Genomic DNA, 22430 nt, shown 5'->3' with positions numbered 1-22430 from the left:
ATAAAACATGGTGCAAAGTAAATAGAATCTTGCAGTAATCCAGAGCTGACAAGAGTGAAAGTATTAAAGTGCCTTTAAAATCCCTTCTCTCTTTTTAGGGGTGTGTAATGAGTTGGCTTTTTTACCTTATGGTTAGGGACAGCAGGAGTGGGCTGTGCAGCAGCTCCGTTAATCTTGAGGGTTCCCCTGTGCGCCCACCCACCATTGACTGGCAGAAGGGCCCTGCTGCTCCCCATTTTTGTCACTTGACACTGATTGGCCAAGGGGCCCTGGCAGCACCACTGTGGGTTGCCTGGAGGTAAAAACCACACCATATTTAAACTGGTTTTTTGCCTCCCTGCTGATCAAGAGTGAGCAGTGGGGGGGAGGAAGGGGGTGTGTGCATGGGGGAACCTGCACTGCAAATCCAGGGGGATACATACCCTCCCCATGCCTCTCTTGGGGCTGTGCGCAGCAGCGGGGAGCTGCCCCCCTCACCACCACCCCTCTGTGCCCCCCCAGATGAGCTGCTCACAACTCCATCCAACTCTCAGCCACATGATCTCATTTACTGCCTTGGCTTGGTAGCCCCTGCCCTTGCCCCACTCCCTCCCTCGCTATGGGCACCTCGATCTTCCCTCCTCTCCCTCCCCCACAGACTTACCGGCAGGGCTCTGCTCTCCATGCTGTTCGGCTTCATTTCTGGCCATGTTCAGGCTGTGTCCATGCCTGCAGCATTTATTGGTGACATTATTGACTACACCAGCCAAAAAAAGCCTATTTACCAGTAATGTTAATTTTCCTGTTATCGGTGCCAATCCAGTATGCGACCAATATTTCAGTGCACCTCTAGATTTTTGCCTAGGTGGCTGAAGCTAACATGCACCATATTTTTTAATGTTGGTTATTTCAGAACTTAAAGAGCCACCTCCTTTTTTTCCTAGGGAAGTCCAGTTCTATTCACACACATTTGTCAATGAACAGACAGAAATTTGTACACTTCATAGTAAAAATAGTGATTAATACCATAGTTAGTCCTACTTTTATTTTTAGAATATAAAACTATCTGTGTTTATTTCAGCAGGCATAGGGGCATGCTGTGAAGTATCAGGATAAACCCCATTCTCAATTTTATAGTTTCTTACTGTAAATATCTGCTTGCTATCCAGTGACTGTAACGGAGAAGCCTTAGTTGAGAGAAAACCGAAGAGAATCAAACATCGTACCCTGGAACCACAGCAGACTATGATAGTGATGTAAATCAGTGCCAGAAACAGAAGTATATAGCAGAAAGGGGGTAAAGGACTCTCCATAAAACAGGTTCCTCTTTGGTCTTCGGGCACAGGTTCTGAAGCAAATGTCTGATTCTTCACCCATCAATAGTTCTGTATGTTTGTGAACAACAGCTTTTTCCTATATTTAGGAAGAAGACTGTATAGGAAGCAGGTTTAATTAGATGCCTTCTTTATGTATGTGTATCAGGGTTTTTTGTGGATTTTTGCTGACTGAGTAATAGAGCCTCTGTAAAAATGTTGCTTTTACAGCAGCATCAAATTTAAACATCTGGCTAAATTAAAGCCTGCAGCTGGCATAAATATCTTCAAATGGGAGGTTAACAGTTAATTGAGATGCTGCTTATTAGCTGATAACCCTTTTTCCCACATTTTACCGTGATTTATCTAAAAGTCAAGGTTTATTAAAATCAAAGAATAACAAAGAGATACAGGAAAGGAAAAGCCTCACAGTGCTAAGGTCCTCTTAGAAGCACACGGTTATAATGGTTAAAGCCAAGTGCTTCTATTTTTAGCCTTTAAAACAGACTGAGATTTGGAATGATGGTCTTCTGTAGCTCTCTTGAGACCCAATTTATTTATATGCAAGCCCTGTTGACTCTTGTGTGAGCTCCAGGCTTGCAAGAAAGACAGATACTAGTGCTTTATATAAGGGAAAAAATGGTGATCAATTCTTGTGCCCTGTCAGGAATGATTAATATGACTATGACACTTTATGATGATAACCCCCTCTTGCTGATGTCAAAAGCCACCTTCTGCCTTGTAGCTAATATTTTTATAGTCTATCTTCGGAGCTGGAGCTGAACTAAGGTGTGCTCTTCCCGTCCCAGTGCCTGGCTTTGTAGAGGGAGCTTTAGTAGTTTTGAACTTTAGCATATTGGTTAGTTTGGTCAGACTATTCAGGAAAAGCAGCAGGTCTGCAGACTTTTAAGGCCAGAAGGATTATTGTGGTATTTTTGTCTGACCCCCTTGATAAGGCAAGCCAAAAAATTCCGCCCCCCCCCCTTTTTTTTCATTCAGCCTCAACACTTTTGGTCCAATGGATTGCCCTCATGAGTCAGTCCTGCCTGAGGCCTGCAGAGCTGCTTGCTTCATTGTCTACAGATAATGGAAACTAAAAAGAAAAGCCAAAAACTGCTTAACATTAGATTCCTAGGTTGATACCATGTTTGTGGACTACCTTTGTTTAGAAGGTTTTTAGCAATTTGTCTTCTGTTTTTGCAGGACTCCAAAATTCAGTTTAGTTTTTAAAACATTGCTTCTCCGTTTATTTTTTGGCCCTGAAGTAAAAATGTATCCCAATTATAAAGTACTCTCTGAAGCTTTATCCTTCACTGAACAAACATCAGATTCAGATGCAAACTGTTCTCTGGCACCATTTTTTGCATGTCTATCATAGCTGAAGGGTTTACAGCATTCTTGAATGTCTTTAATCTTTAGTTTTTTTGTCCTTTTGATTAGAAACATCACTCAGTGAGATAGATGAACTACTCATGTTTTCCCTGCCTCTATAAACTTTATGTGAAAAATAGGGGAACATTAATCAAAAAATACAGTATCTTCACTGCTTCCTCTTTTGAATTTTTTTTTTTTAGTGTAGTTGCCCTAGATTTAATTATTTTTGTTAGTGGCATTTAAAGTGAAATGACTACCCTTTAAATACAAGTGATTAACTAGTGTCTTGGTAAAATTGGGTGTTCCTTTGCTTCCTGAATGGACTAAGCAGCACTTACCTAAATGTCAAGTGAAGCTACATGCAGAAAGTTTCTGCTGAGACCTACAGCCAGGCTGAGCTCAAACAAAATCTGAAATGGGCCTAAAAATTGCTGCTAATCCTTGCCATTTTACCCATGTTCCTGCTTCTGTTAACTCAGCTTAAATTGTAAAATGTTATTCTTGCCAAAAATACCATCAGACAAATTGCAAAGAATTGGGTCCTCTCTGGTTGACTTCTTGAATCTTACTTTGCTTGTGTGTTAACTTAAGACTTGACCATCTTATGAGGGAAAAAAAGATTTAAGGGAATGTTGGGAAGAGTAATTTAGAATATTCTGGGTGCATTGCTATGTACTTAATTCATTATGGTATGTGCCAACCTTTTTGTGCATGTGAATGGACAGGACTGATTTCTATATTTGCATCAATCTCCAAATACCCAAGGTTGTTAGAAGTGTGTAAGAATCTATGAGTTTCCTCTGGCCTGGAAAGCTTTTTCTTTATTTTGTGATTTATAAATGTTAGTCAAACGTAATGCATTGAGTGATAGTAGCATGGACCCTCTGTAACTGTGGGCTTGCTTTACCTGAATGCCAGGGCTTCTATAAGTACTTATGGTTGCTGTTGTCAGAGGTTCTGAGAACTTGAACAATTCTCATGAGTGTTTCCCCCTTAATTCCCCTGTAAGAGAGGACAGTACTACCTTATTTCAGAAACATAGGGCAGATTAAATGGCATGTCGAAGGTCACACAGGAAACCTGAAGCTGAGCTAATAATTGAACCCATGTCTTTCTGATGCGCCAGTGCCATTCCTTACTCTCTCCCCCTCTTCTTCCCCTCCCAGATGATTCCATTGCAGGTCAAAGGCCTGGACTTTTTGAGTTTGTGCATATGTGAGAAGCAATGTAAAGATCATGTTGCTGTTGTGATACAGTACGTATGACTACTCTGACTTAAAATCCTGAAAATGTCATGATTATTAATTACACTTTTTCTTTGGTGTAATTGATGTTTGTCTACACTGTAACAGATCACACCATGGAGACCCTAAAAAAAATTAAATTATTCTTAACAATGGTCTTTAGTCATGATTGTAATTTGGAGTCTATGATTCTATCAAGAAATACTTGACAATTAGGAAGAAGGATTGTAGCCACAACAGCTTTTTTACCACTGTACAATTCATGTATTTTACAACTGTACAATTCATATTTTATACTTCCTTCAGCTAAGATTGCGTGATCTGTGCAAGGTTTTTTAAGCTTTGAAATCAGAATGAGACCAGTAAGGGTTTTTTTTCTTAATGCAGCTGGACACTTTCCAAAAAGCTCCAGTTTCCCTTTAAGTCTGGGCTGTTAATTACTTCAACACTTCACTCTGGTTTTGTTGAGGACAGACCAATAAATGCTACCTTAAGAATCTTTAAATAAAAACATTGCCATTTATAGAGACAGACATTGCTAGCAAAAAATGAATGTCTTCTGTAGAAAAATTAGTTGTGCAAAGTGAGTGCTGTATTACCCAGATATACTTGCTAACATCCAGCAAGGAAGTATATTAAAGCCATGTGACATTTCAGTACATATTTACTTTAAACCAATAGAAAATTGTGGGATTTGCACCATCTGTGAAAGACGCTGACATAGCTTTTAGTGACAGATTGATACAACAGTAGTCCTTTATCCTTTGAAAACAATGTGCATTTCTTCTGGGCTTTGTATTTGAGCAACTGGATAGTATATTTATGGCCAAGTCTAAGAAAATTACGAAAGCTGATAGAGGATGTTAGAGTTTTTAAATTGATTACATGTTTCTCGTCGGGAAAGGGAATAAATATATGATACCTTTTGCCAGAGGTATCATACTTACTTGAGTAGCTACTTCAGAACTCTTGTCCAAGCAAGGTTTTTCCACTTACTTTGCTTCCGCTATTGAATTATATTTACCTGCTGTCTCTTGCCATAATGATAGGCCATTGTTCTTCAGGTGGTTGCACAGGTGTTTAATTTTATGAATTATAATATCTCTTATTGGACCAACTATATAATTGTGGGAGTTGTTCCAGTAAAAGATACCACCAAAAAAATCTTGCTTCTCATGTATTCCCCAGTTACAACAATACTCCGACTCCCCTGTAACTTTATACATGCAGGTCAGTAGCATGGAGATCTTGGATTTCGGTTGTGCCTGCAGACAATGTGTAACCCATGGAGATCTTGCACCAGAAGGCCTCAGACAGGAATTGAACGTGGTATAGACAGGGATTGAATGTGGTGTTGAAGTCGCTGACCTGACAAAAATGGCTGTAACTGAAATATGTTTTTAAGTGTATGGACGTAAACAATAGATCAGTCATAGCAATGGCTAGAACATGGTACATTGGCTTCCAGCTTCCTCATCCAGCTCCTCAAAAATGTTTATGAAACCTCAACTTCTAACATAGCTCTGGGTGTTTCCTGGCCAGAAAATACTGATTTTTGCCTCGTTGTTTCCTAATGGAAACCAATCTAATTTCATTGTTTGGGTTCCAAATCACTGTTGCAGGCATAAGTGCAGTAAGTCAGAAAGACCGGCTAACTGAATCAGTTACCTCCTTCCAAAGTTCTAATGTTATGCCCTTGATCTCCAGGATGCAGACAACCTGGAGAGGGTCCAAAGAAGAGCCACTCACCTGATTAGAGGCCTGCAGGGAAGGCCCTACAAGGAAAGGCTGAGGGACCTTAACCTCTTCAGCATCTCAAAGAGAAGGTTGAGAGGGGACCTTGTGGTGGCGTACAAATTCATAAGGGGAGAGCAACATGAAGTAGGCGACAATCTGTTCACCAGGGCACCCCCTGGAATGATGAGGAACAATGGCCATAAGCTACTAGAGAGACGATTCGGGCTGGACATTAGGAAAAAGTTCTTCACGGTCAGGGTTGCCAGAATCTGGAATGGGCTCCCAAGGGAGGTGGTACTCGCCTCATCCTTGGGGGTCTTCAAGAAGACACTGGACAGACACCTGGCTGGGTTCACGTGACCCCAGGGTTGGTGTTTCTTTTCTTGCCTGCCAGGGGTAGGGGATCGGACTAGATGGCCCACTGAGGTCCCTTCAGACTCTGTGAATCTGCCAGTTGGATCCTTGTTGTCAACGCAGGTGTAAGAGTCTGTCAGCATGGATCCGTTTGCACAGTTAAGGTCTACATTCGGTATGGATGAAAATGCTGGATATTGTTTTGCAGAAAAGTATGAAGAAAAATTGCACTGCATCTTGGGAAAGTTTTTGTTTTCTAGATGTTCCAGAAAACTACATTTTTTACCTTTTAGAGATTCAAAAAAAAAATGTAAAAGCTATCGTCAAACTTGGGCATCATCAAAATAGAATATTCCATGTTTAGCTGGAAATTTGACCTTATTTACACAGAAAGAAAGCCTTGAGTAAAATAGCCTAACAACGTTTCTATATAACTTTTTTTTTTTCTTTATAGTAAGTCTGGCTTCCTAAAAATGTTATAGTCATTCCAGCAGTCCTGAGATCCAGCACAGACTCCATGTTGCTGAGCACTTGAAAAATTCAGAGTAGTAGATAGCTCCTGCTCTTATGGGGCTTATTATCTAAATCAACATTTCTCAACCCATGGGTCGCAACCCAAAAGTAGGTTGCAAGAATATATGGAAGGGTCATGAACAAACTATAAAAAATGGATCAACAAACTTTAAAAATGGATTCTTCTTTAAAGGACAAAAATGTGGGAAACCGTGGGTTTCCTCTTGCAGACTGGCAGAGTTCCAGTCTGTGCAGGGGCTGCAGGGATTGGGAGGCGGGCAGTCAGGGAGGGGGTGCCACGTGGATGTGCTCATGCACACATGCACGTGGCAACCAGGCAGTGTGGACAGTAGCCCCTGCAGCTCCCTGCAGGTAAGTCTATGGGGGGAGTGGGGGAGGGAGCAAGGTCATAAATGACGTGCTGGAGGTGGGGAGGGGGAGCGCATAGGTAAAACTGCCCACCACCTCACTTCCTCTCTGGGGTAGAGCCGTGGCCTGAGGGGAACAGCAGCTGGGCCATGGCGGTAGGGTACATGCATGGCCCAGTGCGTGAGTGGCTGGTGGCAGGAGAAGGTGAGGACAGCACAGCCCCTCCATCCACCCTCCATCCATTACTCCTCCTACTGCTTGCAGCATGGTTGGCATGGCTGTACTGGTTGTGGCAGCGGCAATGAGTCTCACCACTCCAAGCTGCCCTCCCATGCTGAGTCCTGTCCACTGGGCCACAGAGGTGACTCCTGCCCATGCTAGTCCAGCCAGGCTGCAGCCCCATGCCCACCTTCGCTGCACAAATCTGGGAAAGCATGTGCCCCCCTCCCCCCCATGCGTCCACCCCCTGACCCCACGCTGCAGGGCTGGAGTCTTGGGGCAAGGAACAATGTGTCAGGAGTGAGGAGCACCAACAGGGATGCAGGGGCTGTAGGTTGGAAGTGAAGGGCACTGGCAGGGCCAAAGGGCTGTTTTCTACTGAAACAATTTCCTGGGTCAGGACTAGCCATTGATGCTTACAATTGAGCTGTGGTACAAAAAAGGTTGGCAACCACTGAGCTAAATAATAGGAATAAAACTTAGAGATCTATAATTAAGAGAAGTTTTAATTTCATTTCAAATGCTTAAAGCCTGTAATGCTAATTATAACAAACCTTTTGTTCTCTGGGTGTGGATATTGTCTGGAAATATCAGTCAGTCAGAAAGTGCTTCTTTGCATTGAATTTCTCTCCAGAGAAAGTGTTTTCTTGTGTGTTTCCACAGATGCATTAACCAGCAAATAAGAGGTTGCTGAAAAATAGAAAGGTAGAAAATATCATCTGTACTTGTCAGCTGTTTTGTCAAACTCCTTTTGACTGGTATTTTCTAATCGGCTTTTTTAGCAAAGTTACATTGTCTCATTTTACTATTACCCAGCCTTAAATTTTGACATGAAATGGTTATGGGGAGGCAGAAGCAAATGACTGTTTTCCCTCTGTCTTTTGTCATAAAACTACAACCTTTATTTTGCAGCCTAGTCCCTTTTTTGGTTTTTTTGTAATTTACCTACAAATTCTTCAGTACATAACTGTTTAGTAATTCTAGTGGGATGTTCTTAAAGGCAGAAGTGTACCCGTTAATGTGAAAAGTAATTTATGAGTGGCAGTGTGAACACTGAATGCACGCTGATGGTAGCAACCAACCTAATAGTTGGCTATGTCTAAATTTCTCAAGTTCAATTTTCATAGCTTTTAGGACAAGTCTATCCAGAGTGCATGACATGAATCTTTAAAATAAGTATGCTCCAGGGGCCAAATGTGTGACAGCCTTTTACAATCATGTTTACTAAATGCTTTCTTTTAAATTGCTGAGATGGCCTGGCTGCACTGGATGTGCACTCAGGCTGTGTTGCACATTAGCATGACCTCTCCCTGAAGCTGACAGGCTGGTGATTTCTCTCCTTTTGCAGTGGTTGTTGGGCATTAGTGTGACATGCACATTTTTCTTAATAATTATACGTGGAGTTATAAGGCATTTGAAGGTAAAGTGTTAGAAATAATTGCAAAAATTCAAAAATCTGTAAAACGTGAACAAAATAATTTTTTTTCTGTTTGCTGTTAAATCAGCATTGACAAGAACAAGGCCCTTCTTGGGTTGTTCTTGTCTTATACACTGGTGATTCTTGACTATTATACTATATTTGTATACTATAGCATCCTGTAGTACCTTAGGGTGCTATGAGTCCCTTTTAAGGGTTGGCATCTGATGAAGTAAGTTTTAGCCCACAAAAGCTTGTGTTTTATATATAATCATATTTAGTTAGCCTATAAAGGTGCACATCTTCCTTGCCTTTGATTTCAGACTGATATAGCTGTCTCCCTTCTTTAAGGATGCCACACAATATTAGCACTGTTAGATGCATAGATACCTATACATGATTCATTAAATAAACCCAGAGATTTCAAATAGGATTCCATAGTGTCAAAACCATTCTGGCCTGATATAGTCTTCCTGAGTTTTTAGCCAAACCTAAGTAAAAATTAAGTGTTGGCATTTTCTAAGGGGTGTCTTGAGTCTAAAAAGGTTGAGAACCACTGTAATGCACAGTCCTGTAGTCAGGAAACTCTTATTCAGGCCACAGGATAATCTCTGGAACAGAGACAGAATACTTGATTTCAATCTAGGGAGTGCTTCAGAACAGTATACATAAAGGCTATCCATTTCGAGGTCTCTTCCGTGCTTATCTTTCTTGTTGATAAGCCGAATAGCAGAACAGTTCAAGGCTCCCCTTGTCTGATTGCTGCCAGTAATATGCAGTCCCACTGGGAAAAGACTGGAATCAAAAGCCTGATGTTTATTCACTTGTTCATTTGGATGAGACAGAAATTTGAAAGTGGGTTCTGCCACGCAAGTGTAGAATCACTGCTTAGAGACATTTAGGATGCATGAGTTGTCTCTTTGGAGAGGATGGTTCTGGAGCCCTGCTGATGGAGATGAAGACCGCCCCCCTTCCCTATGCCATGCTTATGTCAATTAGTTGGTTGGAAATGCTTAACAGACCTGAAACAAGATGCTGTGGCTTTGTTCATACCTTTTGAAGATGTGTCTTTCTGTTTCTTCCCAACCCCTTTCCCCCATTAAAATGTGGTGGAAGTGAAGGCAATGGTAACTGCAATTTTCAAATGGCACTTGCTGTGTGTGTGCGTGCACACATGCTTACAAGGTTGCTATGCTTTCTGTAATGCAGTGACTGTAATGTAGTGACTATAATGCCAATGCAATTCTGAATCCAATGTGCTTCAAATGAACTAGCCTGCCAGCTGTAAAGGAAAAAGTTGCTCCACTGGTGCCTCTTGCATGGGTTAGGGATGGGTGGGTATTAACTATTCCCTTTTGTAGCCTGCGCCGTAATGTTTTGCTGTCAGGGGGATGAGCCATTGTGGTGGAGCTGGCAGTTGAGCTGCAGGTGTGTGAGATTTGGGCAGTTGACTTTGGGAGCAAGGAAAGAAGCAGCCACTTTTAATTTAATGTTCAGATATTGGAGGATGGTGGGGGGCAGGGGGTGTATAGGAAAGCAAAGGTATCAGTATAGTGACAAATGAATGTGGAGCAGGGCAGAGACCTGAAATGGGAAAAGGTGTAAAGTAGGGGTGTCAAATCCATCAGCTTTACAGACTGGATAAGTGGCGTGGGGCTGGTCAACGAGCCAGAGCAGGCCTGCAGACTGGCCTCACATACTGGATCCAGTTCATAGGACTGATCCAGTACAGACATTGCATGCCCCAGCCCTGGCCCCACATGCATCATGCACCAGACTGGCTTCACATACCATGTGCAGCATGTGCCAAACTGGCCCCTTGTGCAGCATCTAAGGTCAGTCTGAGACACTATGCATGCAATGTATAGAGCATGCTACAATTTTCTAGGTCAGAGCTGCCCAAATGCTGGCCCATGGGTTGTATGCAGCCTGCAGGGAATTAATTTGCAGCCCCTGGGCTCCCATCCAGTTGCCACTCCCCCACAATTGCTCCAGCTGTAGCAGCAGCCAGGTACCTGGGCTGTCTTTCCCCTCCCTTCTCTGGCTTCCACTTCCTGCCCTTGTCCCAAGGGGTAGGATGGAGAAGCATTGAGCACCTGTGGTGCAAGGGAAGCCTGTGGACTGCAGTGCAGTGGGAGAACTTACACAGAGCCACTGCGCCCCCCCCCCCCCCCCCCCGCCCCAAACACATGGTACAGGTGAGATGGGTGCCTGCATGGCAAGCGGCCCAGGGGTCCTGTGATTTGCACTGTTGTGGCCTGTGCAGCATGCAGTCCCCACTGGTACAGCCCACAGGGTATGCTGCCCCTGACTTTAGAAGTTGGACAACCCTGTTTTATGTGACAAAGGCCTCACTGGGAAACTTCAACAGAGGGCAGAGGGGCTTAGGAAGGGAGTAGGCTGGGATATACTCTAGCACTCATTTTAGTATTATCCTGTGACTTGCATACAAAATGGCTATACTGAATTGGATCCAGTTTTGGGTGTGAGACACCTGATTAGGTAGAAACAGCTGGGATAGTTATCTGCAACCCTCCAGTCATCCACCAATAAAGGGACCTGTCTGGAGCCAACTAGGCTAGAACCACTATTGACCCAGACTTCAAAAATGCCTGAAGAAATGATTTAACGTGCATCAGAACCATTAATTATATACAAGTTATAGGCAGGTATATGCATAAGAGAGAATAAGAAGCTGTGCTGCATAGGGAACAACTTTGGAAGGATACCTTCATTACATGTGGAGGTATTTCAGAATAACTTCTGTTCCTCTGCGCTGTTTAGAGACCTTTGAAAAGTAAACCTCTGTCTATTATTCAGTCATTGAGAGTTTTTAGTCTATTACTGCTTCCTCTATTTGACAAAGGATTGGATTTCTCTTTTATTTCATTCTGTCTCTGTCTCTTTTGTTTACATGGCTTGGCTGATTGTCTGTGCATTGTAGTGTGTGTGATAACCTTTTCGTTCTGCAGACTGCATTTATCATTAATAAGCAGAAATTGCACCTGGTGCTTCCTTACTTGTTTTGGTGACAGCAGAGATGATCGAGAGAGAATGCTCTTTGTCTTAACTCATCCAGGAGTGAATACAGACTAGCCTGTGTCATTACAAGCAAGCTGAATCAGAGCTGTGCAGACAGAGAGAAGAGGTAAATTTAGAGCACAAGTGAGGCTTGCAGCACTTGGAAATTTGTGTCTAATAACCATCTGGAAATTTGGGTATTTATCCAGAAACCTTGAGTCTGCAGAAGTGATGTGAAAATCAATTTATTTTTAGTCTTTTTTGTGGGCTCTTAAATGTATTAATTATTATTTCTATTGCAGTAGTGTCAAGAGAAACCCATCCAGCATGTAGCCCCTTTACAACCCGTCCAACATGTAGCACTGTATCATTATCACACTGTTGGGTGTGATGTGCTTGCCCCAGTATGCATATAATTTAAATGGGCTAAACAGACAGAGGGTGGAGGGAGGCATAGAGCCCTAATCCTGCTTGAACTAGCTCCTCCAAACCCACCAACTGATCCCTCCTCTTCTTGCTCCAGTGTATAAAATAATCCAGTGACAAAACTAGGATTAGTTGCTAGGTGATCTGACTTCCAGTCCCCTAGCCTAATCAAACAAGAAGCACAGCTAGACATTGTAGCACAATTCAGATTCTGATCCCCCAGTCCTAAATTTAGAAAGGACCTCAAGGGTCATCTAGTCCAAATGTCTGCATAGATGCAGGATTTCCTGTTCCTAAACCATTCCAGATGGATGTTTCTCTGGTTGTTCTGTTCCTCCATAGATAGAATTCAAATGCACCAAAAGAGGGGGAAAGATATGATTTAGTCATCAGTAGGGAATCTTTCATTCTTGCAGGGAGGAGATAAGGGATCATTTTGTATGTTTAACTTGGCATCTGACTGTCTGGGCATTGTTTAGAAACATGGGAGGCGGGAGAGGTATGCAAGAAACAGCAAGCACCATAAATGTTTTTCATAGATTTCATAGACATTAGGGCTGGAAGGGACCTCAAGATCAACAAGTCCAGCCCCCTGCCCAAACGGGAGGAAGTCAGCTGGGGTCATAGGATTCCAGCAAGATAAGCATCCAGTTTGCTCTTGAAGGTGTTCAATGTAGGCGCTTGAACCACCTCCGGTGGCAGGCTGTTCCAGACCTTGGGGGCTCGGACAGTAAAGAAATTCTTCCTTATGTCCAGCCTGAAACGGTCTTGTAGTAGTTTATGACCGTTCGACCTAGTCATCATCCCTAGGGGCGCTCTGGTGAACAAACATTCCCCCAGATACTGGTGGTCACCCCTGATAAACTTATAGGTGGCCATCAGATCACCCCTGAGCCTGCGCTTTTCCAGGCTAAAGGTATGAAAGTTGGTTTTGAACCACAGAAATTTAGCTTTGTCTATCAGTGTAATATCTAAGCTGCTTCCCCATCAAATTGATAGTAAGTTATGTCTAGTGCAGGGGTGTCAAAGACACAGCCTGTAGGCTGGATCTGGCCTACAGAGCCCCCTTATCTGGCCCCTAGGGCTGCCCCTTGGTGTCATAGTTGACCGACATAGCACACACAGGACCCAGGATGCATGCTGCTTTGGCGCCTGCTCAGACTGGTCCAGGATGTGAGCTGTGCGGCGTGCCTACTCCAAGATTTGAGCCGTATGTGGTGTCCACTTCAGCTGGTCTGGGACACAAACTAAACATGGCACCCACTCTGGCTGGTCCTGGACTTGAACCATACGCAATGCAGGTTTCAGACTGGCTGGAGTAGGCACTGGATTCAATATGGGGGGGATGGTGGTGAGGGGGTGGTCCAGGGGCCCGATAGACCAGCCCCATACCATTTATCTGGCTTATGGACCATTCCCATCCCAGAGTTTGACGACTTCATCCAGCTTCTCTTCCTTCAGGAGTACAAACTGAGCCTTGATTTTGAGTCTCTTTGTTTGCTTAACTGGGCTGATACGTTTTTGAACGTCTTTAATTGAAAGGGTGGTTAGAAGGGAGTGGCAGACACCTGGATGACATGGAAGAAAAACCAAAAAGAATTTAGCCATGTTTCTTAAAGACCAGACCGGATTAATGGCTTCCTGGCTTGGGGTGAAAAGTAGGGACATTGATCCTTAAAGAGAAGTTTGTTCAACCTGCGTAGCCTTTTCTGCTCTTTGTGCAGCACTTCATAAACAAGTTGCAACTTTAGTCAGTACATTCACTATTCAGACCTGTGCAAACACCTTGTGATAACAAATGTCAGCCTTTGGGTTGTTAGCAAATACCCAAAAGCAAACGGTTTGGTATTGGTGGTTACTGCTCTATACGTAACTAGTGTGTAAATGTACTGAGAAGGGGGGAGATGTGATTGGTCTGCCAGGCTTTTAATTTATCCAAAGAGAGGAGATGGCCTAGCTGGGTTAGAGAATTTGTAGGGCATTTGAAACCTACAAACCCTGAAGATGTGTTGAAGAAAACAGTTGTTTTTGCTATCCCTGATTATCTCAAAGAAATTTCCCCCTTGTAATCTGAGTGATATTTCCCTTGCTGCAGGTAGCCTGTCATTGCCGTCTCTTCTCTATTTGTAGACATTTTTTGACAATTCCAGTGCCTACAAACGTCTTATAAGAGAGGATAGTTTTGATTTGTAGTGAGGCTGAATTACTGTGAATATTACCTTGGAGCAGCCTCGCTGAATGTGTATAGGTGCCCTTGGTTCCTCTCTTTCTACTGCAGCCTATGGAGCCCATGATTTTACAGTTTTCTGTATCTCAAAGTACTGCCAGCAAACACCAGTCTCAAGCCCCGGTGACTCACTTTTGTGCCATATTTAGCACAAATGATGCATCAGCTTGAATAGTATCAGTGGTCACTTGGCGTACTTGTACAGGGGCGGGCAAATATTTTGGGCAGAGGGCTGCTTACTGAGTTTTGGCAAGCCATCGAGGGCTGCATGACAGGCAGCCAGGGGCAGATAAATATTAATTTTCTACACTTTTTAGGGGCCCCGCGGGCTAGATAGAATGGCTTGGCAGGCCGCATCTGGCCTGCCAAGCCATTCTATCTAGCATTTGGGCATTTGCCCACCCCTGTTCTTGAGGCACCAGTCCGGAGGCACGTCGCGTCCTGTTCAGAATACTGCACGATGCTCTCAAGTCTTTCTCTCTCTCACATTGTAATAGTATATATTTTGTCAATCATTTAGCAATATTTCTTTGGGTTTGCACTTTCATAAATTTTATCCTTGTTAGCAAGTTAGCTAAGGATGATGGATGATTTATGTGTACAGGACAAGGCAGAGCCCCAGTGTCTCTTTAGCAAATAGCTTGCAAAAAACCCTATTAAAAATGGAACCTTTCAAGGCTAGTGGCTCACTACAGAACCTTGAAACATTATATGCAAAAATTCACAAGCTCCTGATTACCTATTGATATACTCCAAATGCACATCTTGCTTTACTTTTCAAGCAGCAGCCAGTTTTGGGCTTCCCCTCCCTCCTCCAGCTTCCAGTTCCTGCTCCCACCCCAAGAGTGGGATGCAGCACAACTGGCAGAGCCAGGGAACCTGCAGTTCAGGATGCCCATATGTTGTGGTAGAGCATGGGAACCTGCAACTGGGGAGCTGAGGGGGAAGGCTTGGGCACCCACGCATGTGGTGCAGCAAAAGCGGGGCACCCATGTGGTATATGGTCCAGGATGCCCTTGGCTCGCACTGTGGTGCAGCCCAAACAGCACACAGCTCCCAGTGATGCAGCCCATGGGGCACGTGGTCCCTCCCCACTTTAGAAGCTGGACAGCTCTTCACTATATAATCATTATACATTGACTTTACTAATGATATTTAGGTATTACTTTTTGTAGTGCAGTGGATTGTTCGTAAAACCACCCAACAATTGTGACTTCTTTCTCTTTAGACTGTGGTAGTGGCAATGCACTTGCCTTTTTTTGCAGTTTTTAAGATAGCCTCCATAACTGTATAATGTGGATCTTGTTCAGTCAGGATGAATGAACTTCTATGACCTTTTTTTTAAATGGAATGTTTTATTTTAAAGAAGATTTGATTTTGGAAAGTAAAATTTATTTAATTTAAAACTTTAAAATGTAAATTTAAAGTGATGACTGGTCCTATGCTAAGGCCTAAACTGATTAAAATCTATTCGCAGGACTTAAATAAGAAAAGGATTCAGCAGTACATGTTTATTGAAGTTTTAGCATCAAATTATGAAATTAATCACTAGCTAAATGTATGGGATCAATATGTTGAAGTGTTAAAAGCCAGTAGTGTAATTACAGTGGAGCAACTGGGGCAGCTCTCCTCAAAGCCTACTTGGGGGTGGGAGGGAGGAATGCAGAAGAATATCAGCTGCCACTGCAGCCACACGGTGTAGCCAGGAGTGGCTGCTGCCCCCAGGTGTCCTGCTGCCCCAGGAACCCAATTTCTTTGTTATACCTCTAGTTAAAGCAGCTTCTGACAGCTAGAGCTTCTTCTGCAGGTGGAAGGAGAATATTTTCTTTATTTCATTTTAATTATCTAGGTCAGTTCACAAACTGCTTCCCTACTAGTTTCTCAACTATGAATGAAGTGTTTCTTTTCTTCCAATTTATGAATAAATGCTAGATATTGGAAGATGAGAGCTGCTAGTTCTGAAATCTTGAAGGACAGAGCCACTAGGAACAATCTGTTTGCTCACTAGAGAGAATACTACTTTCTTCTTATATATCCTGCACTTTTAAGGTAGATTTATTTAACTAGTAAGTTATTTTAAAATGTCATGTTTGGGCATTTATAATCTAGTTCTAAATTCTGTTCTTTAGAACTTGACACACAACCTACCTAGTTTAAAAAAAAACCTAAACATTAACATTCTTTTTACTGATTTTAAATTGTGATTAAAACTGAATCACAATTTAAAATCAGTAATTCATTTTTCTTGAGCCTGTGATTTTTAAATTGCTCCGACTTAATCTAGCTTACTTTCCGTTTCCTAAAGGCTGTTTGCTTAGCACATAGAGTGCTGTGAGATTAAATGAAACCATGGCAAGAAAAGCGCACAGGAAATATAAAGGATTGTGAGTTTCACTGTCCTGAATAAGAGAAGTAATTCCATCCTTCCAAAATCCTGCTCAGTACTTCAGAGTCTGAATATGACTTGCAAGGACTAACAAAACACATCACTGACTTCTTCATACAAAAGTATGCTTTGGTTGGAACTCAGATATTTAGTTTTCTCTCATGTAGTTTTGTTAACACAACTTTTGTCTTATCACAGACCTTGTTGTAATATGCAACAAGGACCAAATCATTAACAGCGTTTTAGAAAATCCAGAATTACTTATAGTACAATAAAGCAACCTACAACTATAGCCTTCAGATATTTTATTCATAAAGGCAGAACTAATGTGATTCCTAGTTCCAGGAATCCAAAATGCACCTATAATTGAACCTTTATCTGTTTAATAATGAAGAATTCCTGATCCACCTCAGGGGAGAAAGTATTGTCTAACCCTCTTGTGTAAGCCGCACCTTTGGAAGAGTCTGAGGAAAACCTGTAAAACCTACTAGTTCCTTAAGGACCTGGTTCAAGGTTTGTGTGCGGCTTCACTGAAACTTAGGGACTTACAAAATTAGCATTTTGGATTAAAAAAAAATACAGCCCTGAAATGTCCAAGCTTTGGCTCTTGTCAAAGCAAGATGACAATGATGTCAGAGGGAATAAGGCTCTGTTCTCAAACTTACCTACAAACTTCAGTTGTCTCAACTGATCTACATGACTCTCTGGTAAGAGTAGAAGGAGAAAGGTCAGACTAAAAAATGCTACAACTGTACTGAGTATAACAAGGAGGTTGATGTACTTGGAGAAGTGGTTTGAGGAGATTAAATAAATGAAAGCAAGGGAAAGATATTGAAATGCCATTCCTGAAATCCATAAATTAGTATGTTGGAAACTATTAACTCGAAAGACTTGAGTTTCAGCTCTTTATCATTTGGAACAGCTCTTAATGCAGTAGTAATCCTTTCTTGGCTTTATTTTTTTAACAGCATTTCCAACATGGTTTCTCAGTGTGTTCTGCAACTCCCTATTCATTGTTTTTAATTGTCACTTGCAGTTCAAAAGCATGTAGCAGACATAGAAGCAAAATATTTCTTTGGAAATTATGCTGGAATGTGTATGTGCTTATTGTAAAAATCAGTTCCACTCATGGTATACATATTGATTTTTGGATACAGTGTAGCCAAATTGCTGATCCACAGAGCTATTTAAGGACCTGCAGCATTCCTGTATGGACCCTGCACTTTACCATAGGGAATACTTTGGTATTCAGCAAATATTGAGGTTAATAATCTACAGTAATTGAAACATCTTCAAGGGCTGTCACTCAGTCCAGCTGATAATCTAATTAATCGTCATTCTGGGATCATTTAGTATATATGGAACAGAAAAAATGTTTTTGGGGGGTTTTTTTAATAATTAGTCATCTTGTTTAATTTGCATATATGTCAAGAGACTCTACAGTGCTACTTAGTCAAAAGAATTGGTTTGGGCAATTCTTGGCTGTCTGGGAGAATGACTGGTTCCAGGATAAATTTACTGAGCATGGGATGAATCTGCTCTTGATCCTGCATTAGATATACCTGAGCCCACTTTGAGCCTGTGAACCCATGGAGTTTTATTTTGGTTGGAAAGGCTGCCTGTATGTATCACAACATAGGATCAGAACCTTAGGATGAGATATGGGGATGCTCACTATTAGCACAGCAAAGTTGGAGTTGCTTTGTTGATAAGATCAAGAATGACGGCCAGCCATGGGTCTGCTGAAAACTTCTGTGCAGCACTTTGAGTCTTTTAAGATTGATTTCAGAGATATTTGGAAGTCATAGATTGATCTGGTGGCCTAGTTTATGTGCATCAGTAATGTCATATTTAATCGTTATTGAATTTCTGATAATGTTACATGAGACTGAAGCTCATCCAGTAACCACAGAGATTTTTCATCTTCTCTTAAGAAATGGGCGTAACTTGATTTATACATATCATGTTCCAGCATTTGTTTTGCATCTGCTTACTTCTCTTGAGTTCTTTGGGTTTTTTTGTGAGATTAATAATTGCTACAGATACTACATCTATTATGCATCTGTGACTCAATTTTACTATTTGATGCATCTTTCTGACTTCATATAAAAGTTGTTCTTGTTTCAGTGAATTTTCGTAGTTCAGATTAATCCAAGATAAGGAACTAAAATACTGAATTTGGATGTCTAGTGCAAACTTTGTGTTTACAGTAATAAAATTAATTACTCCTTGTTTTTAAGAATGAAGTACTGAAGTGCAAATGATTATGATTTTAAGTTTAAGGAAACAAAACAAAGCTACTTTCTCCTTGTTGAGTATGGAAACAAACTATACCTGACATCTTTGCATCTATTAAATTCTGCATGTTTTATTATTAGGAATAATGCCATATGAATGAAATGGGAACTTTGTTTATTTTATTTTTCTAATTAAAGTGTAAAAGTTTTTGTTGCCACAGCAAGTATGTTTTAGCATTTTTCCCTTTTTGAAGCTGAACTGTGGTGCTTGTGGTGGAAAATGTTGACTATAGATACACTATAGATGCATTTTGTCCCTGATATTGGCTGGTGAGGTTCCAGTAAAACTGTGCCAGCTGTCAAAATATCTAACATTATACTGTATTTAATCCCCATCCCACCTAGAAGCTAGTCTCTGGTTGACCATTTAAAAACATGTTGCATTAGTAAATAGTTAGCAAAGCAAAACTGTGTAGTGAGTCATGCTAAAGGAGTAGTTAATCACTTCCCCCTTCCATTATATGGCATCTTAATTATTTAATAATAATTTTAGCAGTAAAACTGTGGGAGAGGAGTTCCAACAGTCACAAAGAACAGTGTATCATGCTGAAATACGTGCTTACTAGTCTAGCTCTTTCTTCCCACTTGCAGATAAATTCTGTACAATTAGTATATTTGGGAGGATTATTATGCAGAAAGATTAATCCATGGGAGTAAGTGTAGGAAAATGGGAAATGTGGAATATAGCACTACTAGTTCTTGTTGGGGTGGCGAATCATCAACATCAAATACAACTTTATGGTATATTCCAGTTTTCCTGCCACACTTAGGATTATTTTGAAAATTGGGTTTTGGGAGATGCGTCTTCACTTCTAAGACTAAGTATGTAGCTCAAACCCAGAATTTTAAGAAGTTTAATTCACTTCATATAAGGTGGCTAAGTTGTCTGGTGGTGGGAATGACTGAGATGAGAGCAGACTTCAGTGAAGAGGAAAGGGAAGGGTCGAGGACAGGATAAGACAGATGGGAAGCTGCCTGAAAGTTGAACAAGATTAGCTATCAGAAGCAGTTCAGAAACATTTAGTTTGAAACAAGATTTGAACAGCAGCATGGTGAATTTGTGGGCAAGTAGCTTTTCAAATTGTTCAGCGAATTAGTTCCTGTGACATGCCAAGCATTCTCAACTCCTGTGGGAGTCCTGGACATTGAAGGTATTCAGTATCTCTGCATGGTGTTCTTGCAGGCCTGGATCCTAAGTCTTTGGGCCTCTTGCAGTCTTGTACTTGCCAAAAATAATTCTCCAATACAATACTTGCTTTTGGCATAGGACTGAGTGAAATAATTTATAAAATGAATATTATATTCTCTTTTTAAATAAAATGGAATAAATTGTGATTTATGGGAGTGCATTAACGCTAGGCCTGCAGTAAACTATTAATGAGAACTTCTGTCACTATTGATTTCTTTTCTCCCCTTGTATTGACCTTTTAAAATTTGCCTCTGTGTTGTTCTTTCAGGGATAGAGCTCTGTCCTCCTGGGCACCGGTTCATGATCACCATGGTGGCAAGCTTCATTGTAATGGCTGGGCAGTTCCTCATGCCAGGTCTGGCTGCCCTCTGCAGGGACTGGCAGGTTCTCCAAGCTGTCATCATCTGCCCTTTCTTGCTGATGCTGCTTTACTGGTAGTAAGTATTTCTGTCCTGTTACTTGGGGATAAAAATGTGCATGCGCTCTGAGGAGGTGTATGGTACTGTCATGTTCCAGACCTCCAGGTCATCTGTAGTGACCAGAAGAAATGTGGTGCTTGGCCTCTGGGTTTTTTGCATGCTTGTTTTTTACCTTCCTCTGAAGCACTGAATGTCAACCTTGGCTAGAGACAAGAGTTTAGCTGGAATATGCTTGTGTTCCTGTCAGTACTTAAAAACTTCTCATGCACCTGGCTAAAGAGGCTCAACATCCAATTAATCATTAGATTTGGTTTCAGAAAGATTTTTTCCCCATGGTTAGATTGGCAAGGACTGTGAGTTTTTTAGCAATTCCCTGATCAATGGCTCACAATCTTCTTAGGATCATCTGAACATAACTTAACCTAACAGATACCTTTCCACTGCAGTAACCAAGGCAGTGACCTTGTGTCTCCTGATCTTTACCTGTGACTCATTATAGGGATTTTTACTTCTTTTCTAAATGAGCTGTTATGTGGTTGTGATGTGCAAATGGTGTTGGAGTGGATAATGTTACGAATCCTTTGGTCAGATTGTCACCTGTGAACTCAAGGACCTAGACTCTGATCCCAGTGGTCCCTTTTGGTCCTGTGTTCCCAGGCTTCAGAGGAGTGGGATATCTGGAAGGCCCACTTATTTGTTTTTTAGTCACTGTAGAACTCTTTCTTTTGAAGTTATAAAAGCCCCACCCTCACCCCTATCCCTAGTGCATATACACATCTGAAATATAGCTTCAAAAAATGCAGTTCCTCCTTGTCTTCCAAATAGTAGAGCAGGGTTTGGAGGAAAAAGAAGAGTTCTGCTTTGCGTTGAAACTTATGCCTATTCTTCTCACCAGGCTAAAAAAAATGAGAAAAAAAGGTAAGTTTTCACTAGAACAGGAGTTTTCAACCTTTTTTAATAAGTGTACCCCTGGCGGCCCCCTTTTTAGTGAGTGTACTGCAGTGGGGGGAGGGGAGGTGGCAAGCAGTTGGATGTGGAACAGGGGCATGGTGAGCGGCAGAGTGGCAGCAGTGCAGCATCTGTGTGACCCTGCTCTTGCCCCACCCCAGCCCTGCTCCTGTGAGGCAGCAGCACTGAGTGGTGGCGTTTCATTCCCATTTTCTCCCATGTACCCCCTGGGACCTACGTGTACCCCCAGTTGACAACCCCTGCACTAGAAGGATGGTTGCCACTGTGTCTCAGCCTTGGCCTCTGGAGAGCTGAGTTCCTAAAGTAGATTTTCCCCTCAAACTTGTACTGGGCTTCTTGCCTGTCCCCATCATTCTTTCTCTGGCCTTCTCTGAGAATAGGTCCCCTGGCAGATGTCAATATAATGGTGCAGCTGGGATCTGAGGAAATTGTCCCATCTCAGAAATTGGGCATCCAGCCTTGTCAGATGTGCATAGCCAGATGCCTGACTTTCTGGGATGGCACATAACATTCCTTGGATTTCAGTCATAATTATTCTAGATCCTCACTGGGTCACAGGGCTGCCCTGGTGGTTATTGACAGCTGATTGTTGGCATCAGACTCGGGACAGCAGCAAGTCTAGAACTGGGACTGCACTGGCCAGGGCTGACACCCACCTGATTGTCCAGACCCAGTGCTGTCCCAGGGCTGATGCTGACAGCCCTAGATCTGGAGATGCATGCCAAATGTTTAATTTAAGGTGACATATAAGCCAAACACAAAGAGCTCCACATTATATGTGGCACATGGAAGCATGCCATTTTATGACACTAAGTTTGAGTATGTGGCATGTTGCAATTCATGGCGCAGTCAACACAGGATTTAAAGTTACATCAGCATATGTTGATTAATGTGGGTATGTGGTAAGCCATTTACACAGCTCTCAATGAGTGGTATTCCTTGCTAGTTTTTAATTCAACCAGCTCTAGTCTGTATTG

At 42.0% G+C, this 22430-nt stretch overlaps 1 protein-coding gene across 2 annotated transcripts in view; it reads left to right on the top strand.

The window, feature by feature from the left end:
• SLC22A23 (solute carrier family 22 member 23) overlaps window positions 1-22430 on the top strand; it is a 188363-nt gene that overhangs the window by 110439 nt on the left and 55494 nt on the right. For both annotated transcript variants that reach the window (XM_006263463.4, XM_019490526.2), the window contains exon 4: window positions 20334-20502. In XM_006263463.4, the coding sequence (XP_006263525.4) occupies window positions 20334-20502 (169 nt within the window). The remainder of the gene's footprint in view (window positions 1-20333; window positions 20503-22430) is intronic.

The sequence above is a fragment of the Alligator mississippiensis genome, chromosome 3, assembly GCF_030867095.1.
Source record: "Alligator mississippiensis isolate rAllMis1 chromosome 3, rAllMis1, whole genome shotgun sequence".
In the NCBI taxonomy this organism is placed as follows: domain Eukaryota; kingdom Metazoa; phylum Chordata; order Crocodylia; family Alligatoridae; genus Alligator; species Alligator mississippiensis.
Note: the sequence above shows the minus strand (reverse complement) of the source record. Positions and strands in the feature narration are given on the sequence as shown.